This window comes from Salvelinus fontinalis, chromosome 5 (genome assembly GCF_029448725.1).
Source record: "Salvelinus fontinalis isolate EN_2023a chromosome 5, ASM2944872v1, whole genome shotgun sequence".
NCBI lineage: Eukaryota > Metazoa > Chordata > Actinopteri > Salmoniformes > Salmonidae > Salvelinus > Salvelinus fontinalis.
In genome coordinates, this window is record NC_074669.1 from 47,387,274 (window position 1) to 47,410,171 (window position 22,898).

At 41.4% G+C, this 22,898-nt stretch overlaps 1 protein-coding gene across 12 annotated transcripts in view; it reads left to right on the top strand.

Moving 5' to 3' along the window:
* LOC129855723 (C-Jun-amino-terminal kinase-interacting protein 3-like) overlaps positions 1 to 17,086 on the top strand; it is a 76,217-nt gene extending 59,131 nt beyond the window's left edge. For 10 of the 12 annotated variants that reach the window (XM_055923679.1, XM_055923687.1, XM_055923684.1 and 7 more), the window contains 12 exons: positions 1,485 to 1,673; positions 5,724 to 5,913; positions 6,204 to 6,326; positions 6,558 to 6,638; positions 6,765 to 6,832; positions 7,044 to 7,192; positions 7,483 to 7,654; positions 8,082 to 8,195; positions 9,113 to 9,151; positions 10,147 to 10,323; positions 14,572 to 14,718; positions 14,990 to 17,086. In XM_055923679.1, the coding sequence (XP_055779654.1) occupies positions 1,485 to 1,673; positions 5,724 to 5,913; positions 6,204 to 6,326; positions 6,558 to 6,638; positions 6,765 to 6,832; positions 7,044 to 7,192; positions 7,483 to 7,654; positions 8,082 to 8,195; positions 9,113 to 9,151; positions 10,147 to 10,323; positions 14,572 to 14,718; positions 14,990 to 15,117 (1,577 nt within the window). In that variant the 3' untranslated portion in view covers positions 15,118 to 17,086. Of the gene's footprint in view, positions 1 to 1,484; positions 1,674 to 5,723; positions 5,914 to 6,203; positions 6,327 to 6,557; positions 6,639 to 6,764; positions 6,833 to 7,043; positions 7,193 to 7,482; positions 7,655 to 8,081; positions 8,209 to 9,112; positions 9,152 to 10,146; positions 10,324 to 14,108; positions 14,480 to 14,571; positions 14,719 to 14,989 lie in introns of those variants that run through there. The other 2 variants (XM_055923689.1, XM_055923691.1) reach the window with 2 other exon arrangements.
* The last annotated feature ends 5,812 nt before the right edge of the window (positions 17,087 to 22,898 follow it).

The window sequence follows — 22,898 nt, forward strand, 5'->3', positions numbered from 1 at the left end:
TTTCCAGCAGCAGACTATGATCGATAATGTCAAAAGCTGCACTGAAGTCTAACAAGACAGCCCCCCAATCATTTTATCATACATTTCTCTCAGCCAATCATCAGTCATTTGTTTAAGTGCTGTGCTTGTTGAGTGTCCTTCTCTATGTGCGTGCTGAAAGTCTGTTGTCAATTTGTTTACTGTGAAATAGCATTGTATCTGGTCGAACACAACTTTTTCCAGAGGTTTACTAAGGGTTGGTAACAGGCTGATTGGTCGGCTATTTGATCCAGTAAATGGGACTTTACTATTCTTGGGACTTTAACTTCCCTCCAGGCTTGAGGGCACACACTTTCTATTAGGCTTAAATTGAAGATGTGGCAATATCGTCCGCTATTATCCTCAGTAATTTTCCATCCAGATTGTCAGACACCAGTGGCTTGTCATTGTTGATCGACAACAATATTTTTTTCACCTCTTCCAAACGGACTTTACACAATTCAAAAGTACAATTCTTGTCTTTCATAATTTGGTCCGATAAGCTTGGATGTGTAGTGTCAGCATTTGTTGCTGGCATGTCATCCCTAAGTGCAAATCTTGCCAATGAAAAAGTAATTAAAGTAGTTGGCAATAGGAGTGTCTTCCATCTGGAAGGTTCTCCCATCTCCACAGAGGAACTCTGGAGCTCTGTCAGAGTGACCATCCGGTTCTTGGGCACCTTCCTGACCAAGGCCCTTCTCCTTCGATTGCTCAGTTTGGCCAGGCGGCCAGCTCTAGGTAGAGTCTTTCTTGGTGGTTCCAAATTTCTTCCAGTTAAGACTGATGGAGTTCACTGTGCTCTTGGGACGTTCAATGCTGCAGAAATGTTTTAGTACCCTTCCCCAGATCTGTGCCTCTACACAATCCTGTCTCGGAGCTCTACGGACAATTCCTTCGTCCTCATGGCTTGGTTTTTGCTCTGACATGCACTGTCAACTGTGGGACCTTATATAGACAGGTGTGTGCCTTTCCAAATTATGTCCAATCAATTGAATTTTCCACAGGTGGACTCCAATCAAGTTGTAAAAATGTCTCAAGGATGATCAATGGAAAAGGGATGCATCTGAGCTCAATTTTGTATCTCATAGCAAAGGAATACTTACTTAATAAGGTATTTCTGTTGTTGTTTCTTAAATAGAAATTTGCAATAATTTCTAAAAACCTTTTTTTGCTTTGTCATTATGGAGAATTTTGTGTATAGATTAATGGGGGGGAATAATTCCATACATTTTAGAATAAGGCTGTATCGTAACAGAATGTGGGGAAAGGGTCTGAATACTTTCCGAATGCACTGTACTTCCACATCTACTGAACTAGAATCACCTCTGTTTGTGATTTTTCTGTGTGTGCGTGTACATGTACATGTGTACATGTGTGTATGGGTGTGTATTTCTGTGTGTGCTTGCTTGTTTCTGTGTTTACATATGTGCGTGTCTGTGTGTGCGTTTCTGTGTGTCTGTCTGCAGCGGCCAGTGAGAGTGACTACCCGGCGGGTGAGATCGTGCTGGACCCTGGGGAGGGTGGTGGTGAGGAGACAGGCGGGGTGGAGGGCATGCTAGCAGGCATCACCCTGGTGGGCTGTGCCACCAACTGTAGCGTGGTCCGCAGCAACTGCTCCTCGCGCACCGACACACCCGTACTGGACCGGGGACAAGGTGAGAATCCGAGAGATTTATCTACAGTGCCTTCAGAAAGTATTCATACCCCGTGACTTTGTTGTTACATTCTAATTTCAAAATGGATTAAATATGATTTTTTTCTCACCCATCTACACACAATAACCCAGAATTTGAAAATGAAAACGTTGTTTTTAGAAATGTTAGCAATTTTACAAAAATATCTCCTTTACATAAGTATTCACACCCCTGGGTCAATACTTTGTAGAAGATCCTTTGGCAGCTATAACAGCTGTGAGTCTTTCTGGGTAAGTCTCTAAGAGCTTTCCACATCTGGATTGTGCAACATTTGCCCATTATTCTTTTCAAAATTCTTAAAGCTCTGTCAAATTAGTTGTTGATTGTTGCTAGACAACTATTTTCAGGTCTTGCCATAGATTTTCATTAGGATTTAAGTCAAAACTGTAACTCGGCCACTCAGAAACATTCACTGTCTTCTTGGTAAGGAACCAGTGTAAATTGTCCTTGTGTTTTAGGTTATTTTCCTGCTGAGAGATGAATTCATCTCCCAGTGTCTGGCGGAAAGCAAACTGAACCAGGTTTTCAACTAGGATTTTGCCTGTGCTTAGCTCCATTCTGTTTCCTTTTAACCTGAAAAACTTCCCAGTCCTTAAATATTACAAGCATATCCATAACATGATACAGCCACCACTATGCTTATGGAGAGTGGTAATCAGAATGGGTTGTATTGGATTTACCCCAAACATGTAACACTGTTTTCTGGACAAAAAGTTAATAACTTTGCCACTTTTTTTGCAGTATTACTTTAGTGCCTTGTTGCAAACAGGATGCAAGTTTTGGCATATTTTTATTCTGTACAGCAGGTTTCCCCAACTGGCAGCCCATGGGCTGATTTAGACCCGCGGGTGATTTTATTTGGACCCCCAAGTTTTCTGAGCATTTAATTTTTTGTCTTTTTTTTGTTGGACGTAAGACTTTTAAAACGCCAGCAAATCAGCTCCAAGCTATATATTTTTTTTTAGCACCAAACCCGACACAATCAGATGGGGTTGGCTTAGATTGTTGATAACATGTAAACTATATTTCGTCTCCAATGTTTATTGAAAAAATAAATACATTTGTAGAATGAGCACTTCTTGTCTCTCAAATACATCGTTACAGTTGTTGGTTAGCTAGCTAGCAATTTTTTTGCCATATAAGCATTTACATGAAATCAGTTAAAACACCTCAAAACAAGACATGGTATCAAGAACAAGATGAAACGAGCCACTTATGATTTCCCCCATGGCAGTTTCTTGTTATTCTTGCTAGCAATCTGGCCATCCAGTATCACAACAACACGCTCCATGTAAGTGTTCACATTGTTTTCGTGACGTTGTCAAATCAATCAAATCAGCTAACCCATCTATGTGATCATATACAGTGGCAAGAAAAAGTATGTGAACCCTTTGGAAATACCTGGATTTCTGCATAAATTGGTCATAAAATTTGGTCTGATCTTCATCTAGGTCACAACAATAGACAAACACAGTCTGCTTAAACTAATAACACACAAACAATTATACAACCCTTGGATTTATAACTGGTTGACCCTCCTTTGACAGCATTAACCTCAACCAAATGTTTTCTGTAGTTGCGGATAAGAGCTGCACAACGGTCAGGAGGAATTTTGGACAATTCCTCTTTACAAAACGGTTTCTGTTCAGCAATATTCTAGGACTGTCTGGTGTGAACCGCTCTCAAGGTCATGCCACAGCATCTCAAATTGGGTTGAGGTCAGGACTCTGACTGGGCCACTCCAGAAGACGTATTTTCTTCTGTTGAAGCCATTCTGCTGTTGATTTACTTCTGTGTTTTGGTTCGTTGTCCTGTTGCATCACCCAACTTCTGTTGAGCTTCAATTGGCGGACAGAGAGCCTAACATTCTCCTGCTCAATGTTTTGATAAACTTGGGAATTCATTTTTCCGTCGATGATAGCAAGCTGTCCAGGCCCTGAGGTAGCAAATCAGCCCCAAACCATGATGCTCCCTCCACCATACTTTACAGTTGGGATGAGGTTTTGATGTCGGTGTGCTGTGCCTTTTTTTTTTCTCCACACATAGTGTTGTGTGTTCCTTCCAAACAACTCAACTGTAGTTTCATCTGTACACAGAATATTTTGCCAGTAGCGCTGTGGAACATCCAGGTACGCTTTTGCAAACTTCAGACGTGCAGCAATGTTTTTTTTGGACAGCAGTGGCTTCTTCCATGGTGTTCTCCCATGAAACCATTCTTGTTTAGTGTTTTACGTATTGTAGACTCGTCAAAAGAGATGTTAGCATGTTCCAGAGATTTCTGTAAGTCTTTAGCTGACACACTAGGATTCTTCTTAACCTCATTGAGCATTCTGCGCTGTGCTCTTGCAGTCATCTTTGCAGGACAGCCACTCCTAGGGAGAGTAGCAACAGTGCTGAACTTTCTTCATTTATAGACAATTTGTCTTACCGTGGACTGATGAACATCAAGGCTTTTAGAGATACTTTTGTAACCCTTTCCAGCTTTATGCAAGTCAACAGTTCTTAATCTTAGGTCTTCTGAGATATCTTTTGTTCAAGGCATGGTTCACATCAGGCAATGCTTCTTGTGAATAGCAAACTCAAATTTTGTCAGTGTTTTTTATAGGGCAAGGCAACTCTATCCAACATCTCCAATCTCGTCTCATTGATTGGACTCCAGGTTAGGTGACTCCTGACTCCAATTAGTGTTTGCAGAAGTCACTAGCCTAGGGGTTCACATGTTTTTCCATGTTTAAATGATGTATTCAGTATAGACAAGAAAAATTCTATAATTTGTGTGTTGTTAGTTGAAGCACGTTATGTTTGTCTATTGTTGTGACTTAGATGAAGAGCAGATGAAATTTGATGACCAATTTATGCAGAAGTTCAGGTAATTCCAAAAGGTTCACATACTTTTTCTTGTCAAATGTAAGCAAGAATCAAATATTATACCTGTTTGGTCTTTTTGCGGTCAATTTGCGGTCTACAAATTATTCATAATTATGTACTGGCCCCTTGACCATCCACTCAAGAAAAAATCGGCCCGCGGCTAAATCTAGTTGATGATCCCTGCTGTACAGGCTTACATATTTTTCCTCAATTAGGTTAGTATTGTGGAGTAACGACAATGTTGTTGATCCATCCTCAGTTTTCTCCTATCATAGCCATTAAACTCTTTAACAATCCCTGAGCGATTTCCTTCGTCTCCAGCAACTGAGTTAGGAAGGAGGCCTTTGTAGTGACTGGGTGTGTTGTAATTAATAACTTCACCATGCTCAAAGGGATATTCAATGTCTGTTTTTTAAAAATGTTTTGTCTACCAATACGTGCCCTTCTTTGTGAGGCATGGGAAAACCTCCCTGGTCTTTGTGGTTGAATCTGTGTTTGAAATGCAATGCTCACCTGAGGGACCTCACATATTGTTATTGTATGTGTGGGGTACATAGATGAGGTAGTCATTCAAAAATCATGTTAAACTATTATTGCACACAGAGTGAATACTTTTTGAAGGCACTGTACATTACACTGTATATGTATCATCAGACTTGCAAAAATAATAGGCTTTAACTGCGGCACAATTCTTCTTCTTGTCCCTCATCCCTGTGTCGCTGACGTGGCTCCCCCTCTCTGTGGGAGGCTGATTTCAGCTGAATCTAATTGGGGACCTCTGCTATATATTTTGGTGTATATATCCCAGCAAACATACTACCACCACTAAACGTTGTTTCGAAGTTGACACGAAGTGCTGATATGTCTCTTCCTGTGTCCCTGTCCCCCCCCAGCCCCGGTATCTCCCCCTCTCATTGGGAAGCTGCACCCAGCCCAGTCAGTTGAAGAGTTATAAGTATAGTTAATAGGCCTTCACATGTTTTTAAAATTCCGATATGATATCGATAGCAAATAAAATACATTTCAACTGATATTGATAGGGACTTTTCATATTAGTGCCCATCTCTAGTTAATAGGTATAGTTGGTATAGTTATAGTAGTATATAGTGTATAATGTCTCTCCTTGTGTCCCTGTCGCCTCAGCCCCCATGGCTCCACCACTCAGTGGGAAGCTGCATCCGGCCCAGTCAGCAGAGGAGGCCACAGAGGCTACAGAGGTGGCTGAGCCGGCCGCCAGCGAGACAGACGGCACCTTGGGACCTCCAGGGCCCTTCATGGAGCACGTCTTCACAGACCCCCAGCCTCCGGTGGTTGATGCTGGCAAATACGACCGGTAAGACACAGGATTTGACCAGATTTGAATTGACAGTAGTTGTAAAGAGAGGAAGTATTGCCAGGACATTTTGAAAAGTTGTCATTGAAACTTTAAAAAATGTTCAGTTTTCAAATTTTTACTGAAAGTGTATTTACATACACTTTAGTTTGATTTGATTTAGTTTTAGTCTAAACATTTCTGCAGAGACAATAATGCTAACATGCTACAGTAGTTGGATTTTCCACCTTGTGGACTGTGGTCGTCTATAGTGGACTTCAAGACAACTCTCTGTTTGTGTCCCCTGTCAGGTGTGCAGGTCAGTTAAAAGAGGAGTCTAACTCCCCACCCCAGGAGACGGAGGATGGAAACGACGACCCCAAAGCTGGCACCAGCGTCGTCCCCACCATGTGGCTGGGAGCACAAAATGGCTGGTGGGTAACTAATCACTAAATGGCTAGCTAGTGGCGGGAATGTATCATAGTGATGTTGTTTTCTGGTTTTCTAAAAAGGTGAAAAAAATGTCATTGACCACGATGTCACAAAAAACGTCATTATTTTTTTGCCAACCAGTTTTGCCTGCATATGTCTCCCAACCCATAACCCTAACCCATAAAACCCTATATCTGTCTATGTCCTAACTAAGCTTTACCTCCTTTCTTCAGGCTTTACGTCCATTCGGCAGTGGCCAACTGGAAGAAGTGTCTCCACTCCATCAAACTGAAGGACTCTGTGCTCAGTCTAGTGTAAGTCCCCCACTACTGACCACTGTCTGCTTTTAGAATGGCCATTTTTACCAGTCCTTGATTTATGTTGTAGTAAATGGGTGCATGTTGCTTTGTGTAACGTTGGCTTGACTGTTTCTGCTTCAGGCATGTGAAGGGTCGTGTGCTGGTGGCTCTGGCAGACGGGACACTGGCTATCTTCCACAGATCTGAGGGTAACTTTAACTTAACCCTAACCTACCTAATTATTCTGAGCTCTCACCAATGAACCTTAACCATTAACTGTCTGTTGTGCTCAAAAAATGACATTCCATGAGAGCAACATTACTTTTTCATGTGCGTGCGTGCGTGCGTGCGTGCGTGCGTGCGTGCGTGCATGCGTGTGTGTGTGTGTGTGTGTGTGTGTGTCTCTCTCTTTATCTCCAGACGGGCAGTGGGACCTGTCAAACTACCACCTGATGGACCTGGGTAGACCGCACCACTCTATCCGCTGCATGGCCATGGTCCATGACAAGGTGTGGTGTGGCTACAAGAACAAGATCCACGTCATCCAGCCCAAGAGCATGCAGATAGAGGTTGGTCACAGCAGGGAAGGGACTGTTTGTATAGTAGAGGAAGTTGCAAAGTAACCTTTTCTGAGACCTGGAGACTCACGTTAGCTCCCAGACATAATGTCAAGACATTAGCTCAGTGGACTAGCAGTCTTGTGTCTATCCCCAGTTATGTCGCAGATTGAGACGGGTTGGGGAGAGGTCATGTAATGTCGCTCCACATTGATTTACTTTGATTTATTTCAGAATATTATCAATCAACCAATCCTCCCTTCTCCACCCATCACCCCCCCCTACCCCCTCTCCCACATCAGAAGTCCTTTGACGCCCACCCTCGCAGGGAGAGCCAGGTGAGGCAGCTGGCGTGGATCGGGGATGGGGTGTGGGTGTCAATCCGTCTGGACTCCACGCTGCGTCTCTACCATGCCCTCACACACCAGCACCTACAGGATGTCGATATTGAACCTTACGTCAGCAAGATGTTGGGTAGGGAAAACCTAAGCTAAACAGCAGGAATGGAGTCTATTTCCATTTCAATTCAGTCAATTTAGAAATTATACTGTCTTAGCATTATCCTCTAAGAGAAAGATGTGGAAATGGAATTGCACTTTACTTCCTGAATTGACTGAATTTAAATGGAATTGACCCCAACCATGCTATCCAGCTCTGGCTAGGCTGGTTGTCCAAGATCTGTTTGTGTTGTATAGACACTTTTTATGTTTCTTGTCATATCAAGACCATGACTGTAGGAGTTGGCAAGACAGATCTGGGACCAGCATGCTAAGCTTCGGCCGACTCATTGATAGGACACCATATTATTTGACCCCACTTTAGTCTACTGAGATGCATCCAATGTATGGATTGACCTGTGTTCTCTCTCTCTCTCTCCTCTCTCTCTCGCTCTGATTGACAGGTACTGGCAAGCTGGGCTTCTCCTTTGTGCGAATAACAGCCCTTCTTATTGGTGGAAACCGCCTGTGGGTGGGGACTGGGAATGGTGTGGTCATCTCCATACCACTGACAGAGAGTGAGTTTGAGTGGTGCGCACGCGCTTTAACCCTACCTCTTTGATTTCACTATTCTGTGCTTCTGTCGTTTACTTTCCCTTTCTATACTGAACAAAAATATTTTGCAACATGCAACAATTTCAACGTTTTTACTGAGTTACACATATTAGGAAATCAGTCATATTAGGAAATCAGTCAATTTAAATAAATTCATTAGGCCCTAATCTATGGATTTCACATGACTGGGAATACAGAAATGCATCTGTTGGTCACAGATACCTTAAAAAAAAGTTGGGGCGTGGGTCAGAAAACCAGTCAATATCTGGTGTGGCCAACATTTGCCTCATGCAGCGCGACACATCTCCTTCTCATAGAGTTGATCAGGCTGTTGATTGTGGCATGCCAATTGCACGCTCCCTCAAAACTTGTGGCATTATGTTGTATGACAAAACTGCTCATTTTAGAGTGGGCTTTTATTGTCCCCAGCACAAGATGCACCTGTGTAATGATCATGCTGTTTAATTAGTTTCTTGTTATGACACACCTGTCAGGTGGATGAATTATCTTGGCAAAGGAGAAATGCTCACTAACAGGGATATAAACACATTTGTGCACAAAATTTGAGAGAAATAAACTTTTTGTGTATATGGACATTTCTGGGATCTTTTTTTCAGCTCATGAAACATGGGACCAACACTTTACATGTTGCGTTTATATTTTTATTCAGTGTATATCAGTCTGTCTATTTTTCTGTCTTCTCTTATTCCTTAATGGTTTCTCTTTGTTTTTTCTCTTTCTCTCTATTTTATGGCTGGTATCCCTGTACTTGTCCTCCCTGTCCTGATATCACTCTTGTCCACTCTCTCCTCTCCTCCCTCCCTCTCTCCTCACTCTCTCCACTCCTCCTTCTCCTCTCCTCCCTCCTTCCCTTCCTTAGCGGTAGTCCTTCATCGGGGACAGCTCCTAGGTCTGAGGGGTAAGTTAGGACTCCCTCTGTCCCACAGGGATGATGTCACATACCTCTCTCTGCCTGTCTTACCTCCGTCTCCCCTTTATCGGTCTCCAACATAAGCCTGGTTCAGTTTCAGTCCTAAGCACCCTTATTACCCTAATGTTCACATATCTGATAGACTGGATAGGTGTGAGCAGTATAGTGATTGGACCGGAGTAAGTTACAGTATATAGCACTTGTTGAGATCTGAGAGGATTAGATAGCCCACCAACAGGATAAGCAACAGCACAAGTTCATAAAGCTGCCTGCCACCTATCCAGTCATTTCAGATGTATCAACCACAAAGGGGACGAGGGGCTAGGGATCGAAATGGAACAGAGACAGAAACAGTGGTCTGGATCTGATTCAGGGAAATCACTTTTGTTCATGTGTAACTCTGCATGCTATCTTCAGGTGTTGTAAAGTACTGTATATAATGCATTGGCACACATATATGTAGAGTATGGTGTTAATGTATATGTATGAGTCATATTTGTATGCTATTTGTATGATGAATATTGATCATTTCAGTGACGTAGTCAATATATTAGGTTTGGGGTTTTGGGAATGCCTTGTCTCTTCATTATTGCATGTTGATGGCATGTTTTAGTATTGCTCCTATTTCAGTATTCAGATTTTTTTATTTTTCACTATCTGCAAATTCATAAGTGAATGACCACAGGCTTATTCAATTGGTTGCCACGTACAGAGAATTTCACGTAGAAATATTATGTATAGAGCCAGCCGACACAGTTTCCTATTCTGCATGACTGAGAGGGGTCTGTTCTATTTTGCACATTTCTATTTTAAATGCTCTGTAACGATGTAGCATACCCAATTGATGGGTCTTACTGGCAAGCCTGCTCTGTGTGTACTATTGTGATTGGATGGTCTCATGCATCAATGTCCTTGTCCTATTCGCTGGTCTGTCAGATGTCAGCTGTTCTGATTGGCTATTGACTCCACTCCCATCCCGATAGCCAATAAGGTGTCTCCGACGTCGTCCGGCGGCGTGTCCGGGGGTGTTATTCATGTGTATGCGGACGACAACCCAGAGAAAAGCAGCGGCAGCTTCATTCCATACTGCTCCATGGCCCAGGCTCAGCTCTGTTTCCATGGACACCGAGATGCCGTCAAGTTCTTTGTCTCTGTGCCAGGTCAGTTAGTAATCATAATTTGATAAAGTTAATTATCCCCTTAAATGCATTAAATCAAATGTGTAGTTCTTGACTAACTAAAAAAGTATTATACCTACTGTCAATACTCTCAACTTGATGTATTTGAGGACTGTGAGGATTGACTAGGCTGCAACTGGGCACTAAAATGCAAAAGTGGTTCACAGTGTTTAATTTGTGGGTATCTATTGGTAAGGTCCTTTAGTACTATGTGACAACAGCTGATGTAAAAAGGGCATTATAAATACAATTGATTGACTGATCTGTTTCTCGTTACCTGTTTAACAAATATATATATATATACAGTACCAGTCAAAGGTTTGGACACACCTACACATTCAAGGGTTTTTCTTTGTTTTTTAGTATTTTCTAAATTGTAGAATAATAGTGAAGACAGCAAAACTATGAAATAACACATATGGATTAATGTAGTAACCAAAAAAGTGTAAGAGGAATGCTTTTCCAACAGTCTTGAAGGAGTTCCCACATATGTTGAGCAATTGTTGGCTGCTTTTCCTTCACTCTGCGGTCCAACTCATCCCAAACCATCTCAATTGGTTTGAGGTTGAGGGATTGTGGAGGCCAGGTCATTTGATGCAGCACTCCTTCACTCTCCTTGGTCAAATAGCCCGTACACAGCCTGGAGGTGTGTTTTGGGTCATTGTCCTGTTGAAAAACAAATGATAGTTCCACTAAGCGCAAACCAGATAGGGATGGCGTATTGCTGCAGAATGCTGTGGTAGCCATGCTGGTTAAATGTGCCTTGAATTCTAAATAAATCACTGACAGTGTCACCAGCAAAGCACCATCACACACGGCGGTTGGAACCAAAAATATATAATTTGGACTCATCAAACCAAAGGACAGATTTCCACCGATCTAATGTCCATTGCTCGTGTTTCTTGGCCCAAGCAAGTCTCTTATTCTTATTGGTGTCCTTTAGTAGTGGTGTCTTTGCATCAATTCGACCATGAAGGCTTGATTCCCGCAGTTTCCTCTGAACAGTTGCTTTTGAGATGTGTCTGTTACTTTAAATCTGTGAATCATTTATTTGGGCTGCAATCTGAGGTGCAGTTAACTCTAATGAACTTATCCTCTGGGTCTTCCTTTCCTGTGGTGGTCCTCATGAGAGCCAGTTTCATCATAGCGCTTGATGGTTTTTTGCGACTGCACTTCTAGAAACTTTCAAAGTTCTTGAAATATTCCGGATTGACTGACCTTCATGTCTTAATGTAATGATGGACTGTCATTTCTCTTTGCTTATTTGAGCTGTTCTTGCCATAATATGGACTTGGTCTTTTATTCAATAGGGCTATCTTCTGTATATCACCCCTACCTTGTCACAACGCAACTGATTGTCAAAAAACACATTAAGAAGGAAAGGAAGGGGCCTCCCGGGTGGCGCAGTGGTCTAGGGCACTGCATCGCAGTGCTAGCTGCGCCACCAGAGTCTCTGGGTTCGCATAGCGTCGTCCGGGTTAGGGAGGGTTTGGTCGGTAGGGATAGCCTTGTCTCATCGCGCTCCAGCGACTCCTGTGGCGGGCCGGGCGCAGTGCGCGCTAGCCAAGGGGGCCAGGTACACGGTGTTTCCTCCAACACATTGGTGCGGCTGGCTTCCGGGTTGGAGGCACGCTGTGTTAAAGAAGCAGTGCGGCTTGGTTGGGTTGTGCTTCGGAGGACGCATGGCTTTCGACCTTCGTCTCTCCCGAGCCCGTACGGGAGTTGTAGCGATGAGACAAGATAGTAATTACTAGCGATTGGGTACCACGAAAATTGGGGAGAAAATAGGATAAAAATTTAGGAAAAAAAAGAAGGAAAGGAAAGAAATTCCACAAATTAACTTTTAACAAGGCACACCTATTAATTGAAATGCATTCCAAGTGACTAGCTCATGAAGCTGGTTGAGAGAATGCCAAGAGTGTGCAAAGCTGTCATCAAGGCAAAGGGTGGCTACTTTGAAGAATCTCAAATATAAAACATATTTTGATTTTGTTAGCAGTTGATGTTATTCTAAAATAACACAAACCCCAAAGCAAATCAGAGGGAAAAAATTTGATTTTGTTTGAGAAGGACAAATCATTGATTTTATGCTGGGAGGTAGATGTTCAGTCTCCCCTGTCCTCAGCTTTTCTCCACAGAATAAAGAAACAGGATGTAATTTATAACCCCCCACCCTAGCCTGGGGTTGACCAATCAGAAGTCCTTGCAGTACAACTGGGACAATGGCCAAATAACAAGTATCCTGCTCCAGACTCAATGTACAGAACGTAGCACACATAGCACATGCAGATCTGAGTTCAGGACTGACATTCCACAGATTCTAAACAGCCGTTGAACTAAAAATCAACTCCTATTTACATTGATAATTCCCTATTGACCATTAGTACTCTATTTAGTTTTTAGTACTCTCGTCCTCTCATCCTCTGCATTGTGTATTTATCTTCAAAATATTCTTATAATTTGTTGAACACTTTTTTGGTTACTGCATGATTCCATATGTGCTATTTCATATATTTGATGTCTTCATTATTATTCTACATTTAGAAAATAGTTTTAAAAAATCATTGAATGAGTAGGTGTGTCCAAATGTTTGACTGGTACTGTGTACAGTCGTGGCCAAAAGTTTTGAGAATGACACAAATATTAATTTTCACAAAGTTTGCTGCTTCAGTGTCTTTAGATATTTTTGTCAAATGTTACTATGGGATACTGAAGTATAATTATAAGCATTTCATAAGTGTCAAAAGCTTTTAAGTTGATGCAAGAGTCAATATTTGCAGTGTTGACCCTTCTTTTTCAAGACCTCTGCAATCTGCCCTGGCATGCTGTCAATTAACTTCTGGGCCACATCCTGACTGATGGCAGCCCATTCTTGCATAATCAATGCTTGGAGTTTGTCAGAATTTGTGGGTTTTTGTTTGTCCACCCGCCTCTTGAGGATTGACTACAAGTTCTCAATGGGATTAAGGTCTGGGGAGTTTCCTGGTCATGGACCCAAAATATCAATGTTTTGTTCCCCGAGCCACTTAGTTATCACTTTTGCCTTATGGCAAGGTGCTCCATCATGCAGGAAACGGCATTGTTCATCACCAAACTATTCCTGGATGGTTGGGAGAAGTTGCTCTCGGAGGATGTGTTGGTACCATTCTTTATTCATGGCTGTGTTCTTAGGCAAAATTGTGAGTGAGCCCACTCCCTTGGCTGAGAAGCAACCCCACACATGAATGGTCTCAGGATGCTTTACTGTTGGCATGACACAGGACTGATAGTAGCGCTCAACTTGTCTTCTCCGGAAAAGCTTTTTCTGGATTCCTCAAACAATCGGAAAGGGGATTCAGAGAAAATGACTTTACCCCAGTCCTCAACAGTCCAATCCCTGTACCTTTTGCAGAATATCAGTCTGTCCCTGATGTTTTTCCTGGAGAGAAGTGGCTTCTTTGCTGCCCTTGACACCAGGCCATCCTCCAAAAGTCTTCGCCTCACTGTGTGTGCAGATGCACTCACACCTGCCTGCTGCCATTCCTGAGCAAGCTCTGTACTGGTGGTGCCCCGATCCCGCAGCTGAATAAACTTTAGGAGATGGTCCTGGAGCTTGCTGGACTTTCTCGGGTGCCCTGAAGCCTTCTTCACAACGATTGAACTTCTCCTTGAAGTTCTTGATGATCCGATAAATGGTTGATTTAGGTGCAATCTTACTGACAGCAATATCCTTGCCTGTGAAGCCCTTTTTGTGCAAAGCAATGATGGTGGCATGTGTTTCCTTGCAGGTAACCATGATTGACAGAGGAAGAACAATGATTCCAAGCACCACCCTCTTTCTGAAGCTTCCCGTCTGTTATTCGAACTCAATCAGCATGACGGAGTGATCTCCAGCCTTGTCCTCGTCAACACTCACACCTGTGTTAACAAGAGAATCACTGACATAATGTCAGCTGGTCCTTTTGTGGCAGGGCTGAAATGCAGTGGAAAGGTTTTTGGGGGATTCAGTTAATTTGCATGGCAAAGAGGGACTTTGCAATTAATTGCAATTCATCTGATCATTCTTCATAACATTCTGGAGTATATGCAAATTACCATCAGGCAGCAGACTTTGTGAAAATTAATATTTGTGTCATTCTCAACTTTTGGCCACAACTGTGTGTGGTTGAATATATATTTATATACACACACAGTTGTATATAATAATATAATAATAATATATAATATTACATTTTTCTGTTTTTCTGTCAGGCAATGTGTTGGCCACCCTAAATGGTAGTGTGCTGGACAGCCCGTCAGAGGGTCAGGGGTCCTCGGCACAGCCGGAGGCTGAGGCTCAGAGCATACAGAACGTTCTGGTGCTGAGTGGAGGGGAGGGCTACATCGACTTCCGCATCGGTGAGGAAAACCACACACTCACTCATGCACACACACACTGCCATACACCCAAGTTCATGTGGTGCTCTTTTGAATTCCTAATCAAATTCGTCTCCAGATTCTCTACAATTCTGCCCTAGTTGTGCACTTGTTCATTTCACTTCATGGATTAAAAATACCAATCCAATGCTTTTATATGTGTGGATGTGCAGAAACACTTCAGTACAAAGGTGACAGACACCGGGCATGTCTGTTCATGCTGACTGGCTCTCTCACTTCATCTTTGTGTCAGGTGATGGCGAGGACGACGAGACAGAGGAAGGGGAGGTGCCGGGGGGCGCCCCGCAGATGAAGCCTGCCGTGTGCAAAGCCGAGCGGAGCCATATTATTGTGTGGCAGGTGTCCTACATCCCCGTTTGACACTCCTACCCTGAAGGGTTACCTTGCATCCCCCTGTCCCCCCTTCTTGCGCCCAGATTATCACCCCCTTCCCCCATCCTAAAACTAACCCACCCTACCCACCCTACCCACCCCTCCCTGCCCCTGTATCTACCCCTGGTCATGATGTAACTATCCCTAGGCTTGGGAATGACCCCTCAGCCCCTGTATGTACTATTACACCCCTTTAAACTATCGATATCCCCCAAAAACCTTGTAACTACCTATTGCCTTGTAAGTATCACTCCCCCAGTCCAGTAACTTTCCAAATACCTTGACTATGACTACCCCCTTCCCCGCCCTGTTTTTTGCCGCTTCTACCAATGTAATTATTTTCCCCCACCATGAGCCTTGTAACTACCCCTGCCTCCTAACTACCTCTGCTACCCTGTATCTACTCCCTAAAGCCTGGAGTGTGTCTTAAATGGCACCCTAGTCCATATGGTGCATTACTTTTGATCAGGGCCCATATGGTGCTGGACAAAACTAATGCACTATATTAGGAATAGAGTGCTGTTTCAGACAAACCTGTATTTATTTCCCCTGGAAGTACATCTGTATCTCTCCTGTATTGACCTTTGACTTGTAACGGCCTGCATCTGCCCCCAAGCTACTCCCTGATACCTACAATCACCCCTAACTCCTCCCTTTCTCACCTTGCCCACCTGCATCTTACCAACAACACAAGTACAGGAACATTAAAGACTACTGCGTAATATAACGCCTCTCCAGAAATTACCCAAGATTTGCAGCAACAGCCAACCAGTAATCCCAAAACTATTTATGGTATGACTTACTAAAATCAACCACCTCCAATCAGCTTTCAGCTCACTGAACCACGCTGGAAACAGAGACAGATGATTGGTCAAGAGGGATTCAGAGACAGGCAGCTATTGGTCGGAGTGAGTGACACAGTCAACTAGCCGCTCATTGGTGAGTTAAATGTAGAGAGCGAGAGACTGACAGTTGATTGGTTGGTTCAGGGTGATTTTACCTCAGCCAGCTGTTAAGTGAGGAGACGTTGTTGAATGTACGTGGAAAAAAACAAGATCAGTCTTGAATGCATTGGCCTGTAAATACAGTGAAGTTTGATCAGGAGGTGTGCAGACTCAGGATGCATCCCAAATGGCACCCTACGCCCTCCCTTTATAATGCACTACTTTTGACTAGAGCCCTATGGTTCTTTGTCAAAAGTAGTGTACTATATAGGGAATAGGGTGCCATTTGGGGTACAGATGTAGTCAAATTCATGGGGGATGGCCAGTAAATCAGGTGTAGTGGAGTAAAGAGAAACTCTTGATTTGGCATCAGAGGATGAACAGGGATTGTAATTGTTCCACGTTAGAAGCAAGTTTCCAGACAGCCTTATGGACATAGATTGGCTGTGTTTGAGCGCATCAAATATGTGATGCATTGTGGGTAAGTTGGAACTGACTGATTGATCTACAAATAATAATGAGTAGTTATTTATGATGCAAGGTGATTTGTAGATCAGTCAGTCGGCTGCACTGTCGATCAAACCCAAACTCTCCTGTAGAGAAAATGGACAGGTAAAGAGTCTCAGTTCTATTTCAGCTTTTGTAAAAACCTATCTCCTCTCAGGTCTGTGAACACCAAATGGGTAAGGGCGTAGGGGAAAGTAACCGTGCCGAAATGTAACTGTGCCAAATAGTGGAAGGAGAGAGAGAGAGCCAGGCATATCCTCGAGCTGTGAGCTGATTGGTTCATAACTGATTCACCAACCACCCACTGCTCTAATTCGCTGTTCCCAGACTGACAGTTGGACAGTGAGGTTTGTGCTTGGTCGCCTGTTTTGAGTGACAGCTGTCATTGAGGATTCTGTAACTCTCCAGACATGCCCAAGGCCCCTTCCCCTCTTGTTCAGTATGTAACTCATATCTCTTTATCTGTGGGGATTAAATATTAAACCTAGTGTGCGCTGAAAACCAGAGGCCATGTTGTCTGTCGTTCTCTTCTCTGTTGGTTGACTTATTTTCAACCTTTTTTGTTTTTTTGTCGTTTAAAAAAAAACTTTTTGAATTAGGATCAGGATTCAATCTGATTTCAAGGCCAACCTATGCCGCATTTAAAGGTCATTTACGATTTGCGTTTCACGTGAATACGGTCTCCGCGAACATTACCTTTAAAAGATGCATAGCCGACAAAACGCGATCGGATTAAGGACTCGATTTAATCTGTATCACAGATTGTGTGATTGAAATTTAAAGGTAATTTCCGATTGAGCCATGAGCCTTTGCAGTCTCCACTAACGCGGGAACATTGCCTTTAAGTTTCAATTATGCTATAGCGCGGAACTTCCGCGATACGGATTGAATTGAAGGTATATAAAGAATGTATGAAATGGCATCCTGTAAGACCAAACTTTAAGTAACAAGGACAGTGGTTCAGATTCAGAAGAGTCAGCTCAAGTCGATTTGGATCATACCCTGTCAACTTTAGGCACCTCTAAAACTTTAGGTACTATAGACGTTCATGTTGCACAGCGGACATTACGTTACATTTTAGATCCTGGTTAAAGGTGCATTGAGTACAGTACAAAGTCTATCACACATACAACCACCCTTAATGCCTATGATATACCTGTAACAATAAAGGAATGAAATTCATTGAGAAAATAAATGCAAATTCATCCAAATTTATTTGAAGCTATACAGTTGGCTGTCCGACCACATTCAGTGTTTACAAACTGCAGCGCCTTCCTTCTTCACTGTTGGTTCTCCTCGGAAGTTGAAGAGTGTTTTTGGATTATGATCAGGTAAGAAAGCAGTACACAGCTTTAAGCATTTTTTAGACATGTTCTTCAAAAACCAAGAGGTGTTATGTTACAGACGACATCTTTAAAACTGCTAAAATGAATTAAATAACGACACTGACCGTACTGTGAATGTGTGCCTTCAGATTAAAACACAATAAATCACAATTCATTCATGAGATTAGAGAAATGTGCCCTATGTTCGCCTTTCTCTCTTTGTCAGGGGTTATTGCTAAGTTTCAGACAGAGCACAATTGCATTCTACATACATGACCGTCCAGTACATACAGAGAGCAGCAGCAGATATAATACTAAAGAACCTACAGTACAAGGATTCTCCATGCAGTGTGAGTTCAATCTTAAAGTTAACTCGCTGTGAATCTTGCACCTTGCAATTTAATCTCAATGTTATCTTCTGTAAGAAACTGTAGCAGAGAAGATGTGCGTTGTCATTCATTCATTCAATAAATATTTAATCAATGCAGCAACATCACTCCTATCACCTACAGTACAGCTGCCTGCTACAGAAAGCCGCAAAGAGATTTTATCAGTGTGTGTTTTAAGTGTCTGTGAAGAGGGTGAGTGGGTATGATCAGTGGCCATAAAAGTAGACCTACATTGATAGGTATGTATGAAGTATAGTGCCTTCAGAAAGTATTCACACCCCTTGACTTTTTCCACGTTTTGTGTTACAGCCTGAATTTAAATTGATTCTATTTAGAATTTGTGTCACCGGTCTACATACAATACCTGTGGTGGCATATTTCTGCTTCACCAAATGAGGAAAAACAAACTTCACACACCAGTCAGAGTTATACTTAAACTAAATTTTTAATAATAATAAGAGCTTTGCAATAGCATTTGACTTTCAATGATGCGCCATCTCTAATGAACCATTGAAAGTGACAACAGAAAAGTACAAAGATCTTTTATAGCCAAGATACACCCCTCTCAACCTACATGATGAACCACAGATCTTAGGAACAGTTCACAAAGGGACTTTATAATTGAGAAAGGAGTATCCCTTAGCCAGATAACATTCGCTATAAATTATCGTTCAGTTTGGTCCCTAAAAAAAAAGTTATAATCCTGTTCCTCGTACTTCATAGCACAAAAACACCATCTCATCCAATGGCATAAATCAATTGTAAACTCTAGATACTCCCCTCTCAAGTAAACCCCTTCTTGACCCCTCTCCTGGACAAACTCACTGAGGGGAGTGAGCTTCTATGTCATACACTATCCCAGGATATGTGCAACATCAGAGAGGACATACAATGGTTCCAGATACTGCCATACACCGCCCCCCCAATGCCAAGGGAGGGAGTGACTTGCGCACAGACATTGTGGAGACAAGTAATTGGTTCCCCCTTAATCACGTCATCCCTTCACGTGGTTAAACAGATACATTCACATATGAAGACAATGTTCCATCCTGTCCTCTTCCCTTTCTGATATTATGCATAGCACCAGAGACATGTAAAAGACAAGCCTGACCTCTCCCCTCTCTGGGCCCCAAGTGACTGAGCCCCAGCTGAGGGAAGAATTGCAACTGCCAACACTAGAGTCCAAAGGGATACATTCTAATAACAAGTATCTCACATAAGCATATTATGCAAATAAAACATCTTAATTATCTATGTTACCCAACTAATTCTGATTCATCCGCCACATTCCCCTCTCAAGGGACTCCGTCCCTTCTGGAGAATTAGAACAGTAACATTACACCTTACTAACAGTAGTTGCAGAGTATATGAATTATGAAAAAAAGACATAATCAATATTTAAAAGAAAATAAAGAATCAAATCCCTTCCATGTCGAGTACCTTAGCTTATATGTAAGCTTTCTCCCGTCGGAAACTGAGTTTACAACCTTTATACCACAAGACAGACTTGCACATGTTTAATCATACAGAATAATACATTGTTGAGTAAAAAAAAAACATAAATGCTCACTAAATTACAGGAGAATCAGTTTCTAAACACAGGCCTCATCACAACATATAGGACAGTCATCTCTCTGAGTCCTCATGCTCAGAATTGGGGTCCTCACCATCAGAGATGTAGTCAGGAATAGATAATAGGTCAGGGAAATCATTCATATTCCAAATCATAATTAAAACCCAACTAATTATCCAACCAAAATTTAGAATGACATTGCTCAATGATTCAAATTGGTCCTATCACTCAAAGTAAAAAACTAAATTTAACATACATCGACATTGGCAGAATGTACATTTATAATAACATCCAGTATAATTATCCCATAATTCTACTATTAACTTTTTTATCACGATTATAATACAGATCAGTATCTCAATGCATTCTTAATCTAAATTACTATAATTTTACGTGGTGTAGACCTGTACAATCAACCTGATACCCCAAAAGTCTAAAACAATTTTTTGGGCAAAGTTGACCAACCCCCTCCTTCAGGCAGTGATTCTTCTGGCGTCCTTTTCATACTTCTTCAGATAGCTTTACAGTTCAAAGTAGATGGCCCATGATAATGTTCCAATTTCAATGTTTCACCTTAGACGCCATCACCTTTACCACCCATTATGTCTTGTCCATTCATCAACCAGTATACCAGCAACATGAGAGAAGTTTAGAACAGATCTCTCTCCATGCTCACTCCACGTGGACTCCTCTCACACTCCTGAGAAAAACATGAGAGAAAAGTGGTTGATAGAGAACAGATCTGATGCTGTACACCGATTTCTGTCTCGGCTCCTTTCTCTCGGTAGAAGTGGTTCGGACAGGGCCTTATTCAACGTCTTTGTCACTCTTCTTCAGCCAGTTAGAGGGGGTTTTGAAGTACACACACTGTTCGGTCCAATTATCTCTTCCATGCATTAAGATACCGTCTGATGTCACTTTTCATGATAACCTCGAAAGAACAGATCAGAACAACAGTTTAGTTCAGTTCATTAACTACATGATAAATTATTACTTTTACCAATTATTCTTAATACAAATGTCTAAACATATGTTAAAGAGAATAACACATTCTATTGAAACTATTATTTCAAATTGGCTTATACTCCCCATCACACTGTCAACTCCATCACAGAGCCAAAGGATCAGGAAGTTAGACCTATAACCCATCGGGAATAGAACAAAACAAACAACACAACAATACACTCCTTCTCATATCACTCAAGGTGTGTAAACTTCAATCCAAAACCTCAAAGAACTGAATCCTCCACCATTTTTAACACATAACTCTCATGAGTTGACAGTGTGAGAGAGTAATGTACTCGCTCATGAGAGTAATGTATAAAACAACACTACTACTGGTCAAAAGATAAAACAAAAGTTCAAATAACATAATCAAATTAAAATCACTACTCTGAAAAACTCCACAAAGAAACAATATTGTACCCATATGGTCATAGGAAAATAGACTTAAAGAAGCCTACCCTTAGTTAAAGGCAATGCCCTCTCCTTCACATTGGTCCAAATTACAAATATGGCTAAGAACTATAAAAGAACTCAATAATTATAATAATTATCAATTACACAAATTACCTTGAAATCAGTATTACAAATGACCTGAAATTCATTATCCAAATGGGGGTGATCAAGCCACAATGAAAAGTCATGATACGGGTCATAGGTCATTCAAACCCTTCAAAGAAGTGTTTCTTACTATATTAGACAAATAAAATAAAAAAAAGTCAAACATTTCCTACATGTTGTATCCCAGGTTCCCAGAACATTCCTTTATCAAAAGAATTCACGTGTTTAATTAAAACTCAGAAAATAAAAACGTATAAAAATTCCATGTGTGCTTTAAGATTCTTAAAGATATCTTAAAGGGATATCAAATGTAAAACTCACCAAACCCAAAGGAAATAAAACACACAAATCAAACAGTATTTTAAAAACACCAACAAATAGTCATAACAAATGTGTGTGTGGGTATTTGCAAACCTTAAGATAAAAACAAACAAAACATTTCCAGGCCTTTTCAATTGGGTAGTTTACAGCCTCAATCTCACTCAATCTCCCCAAGTTTATAGTTCCAGGAAACATTTCAAAGAGAGACAATGAAACACCCATTTTCCCAGAAAAAAACACTTAGTTAGCATTCATTATACTACACCGATTCAGAAACCCAAAAGTTAACTACAAACAAAACCTAATAATAATAATATTTCCACTGTACTCCCTCAAATCATTAATCATTAGTTTTAAACTTCCTCAATATTTATATGTACTTAATTTAGCATGCGCTACCCTTAGACACAATTATCCTCTATCGCAAATGTAGTAAATTTCTCAGCATAAGGAATCAGCTATATTTAATCCCAGGCATTTAATAAAAATGTAGACGTGTTCTCCTATGTCTCCTTAAACATACATACTTTAGGTGACTTCCATCCATCCCGGAAGAAAGAATCCTACTCAAACACATCAGATAATACAGTGTTTAATTAAGTAAAATCAACACCTAAAATAACCAGTAAACAATAAACAAACCCATAACCTCTTTCCAGCAATCTAATCATTTCAACCTGTTGCATAAATTTAGTAAAAACAATCCTGATTTTTAACAAATCTAAAACCTTTCAAAAGTTGGTGCTGTCTCATCAGCGTAAAGAGTCAAAACTAACTTTTTTCCACTCATATCTACAATGTTTGCATTCCCCAAAGGTCAATACTTTTCAGATCGTACATTAATGATCTTCCTTCTGTCTGTACAGGGTCTGAAGTTCCAATGTATGCAGATGATACAGTGATAAATGCATGCAAATAGTAAACAACAAGCTACACAAGAACTCACTACTGTAATGGTTCAGATGACAAAGTTGCTCAGGGACTCATGTTTGCATCTCAATAAATAAATAATATAGAAAACAGTCTGCATGTTCTTCACAAAGAAAACAACTGATGCCCCTGAGACAGATGTCTATGTACAAGGGGAAAAGCTCCATAGACATCTAGAGGGTGCCAAATCCCATGTCAGGGTTCTGTTTGTTGACTT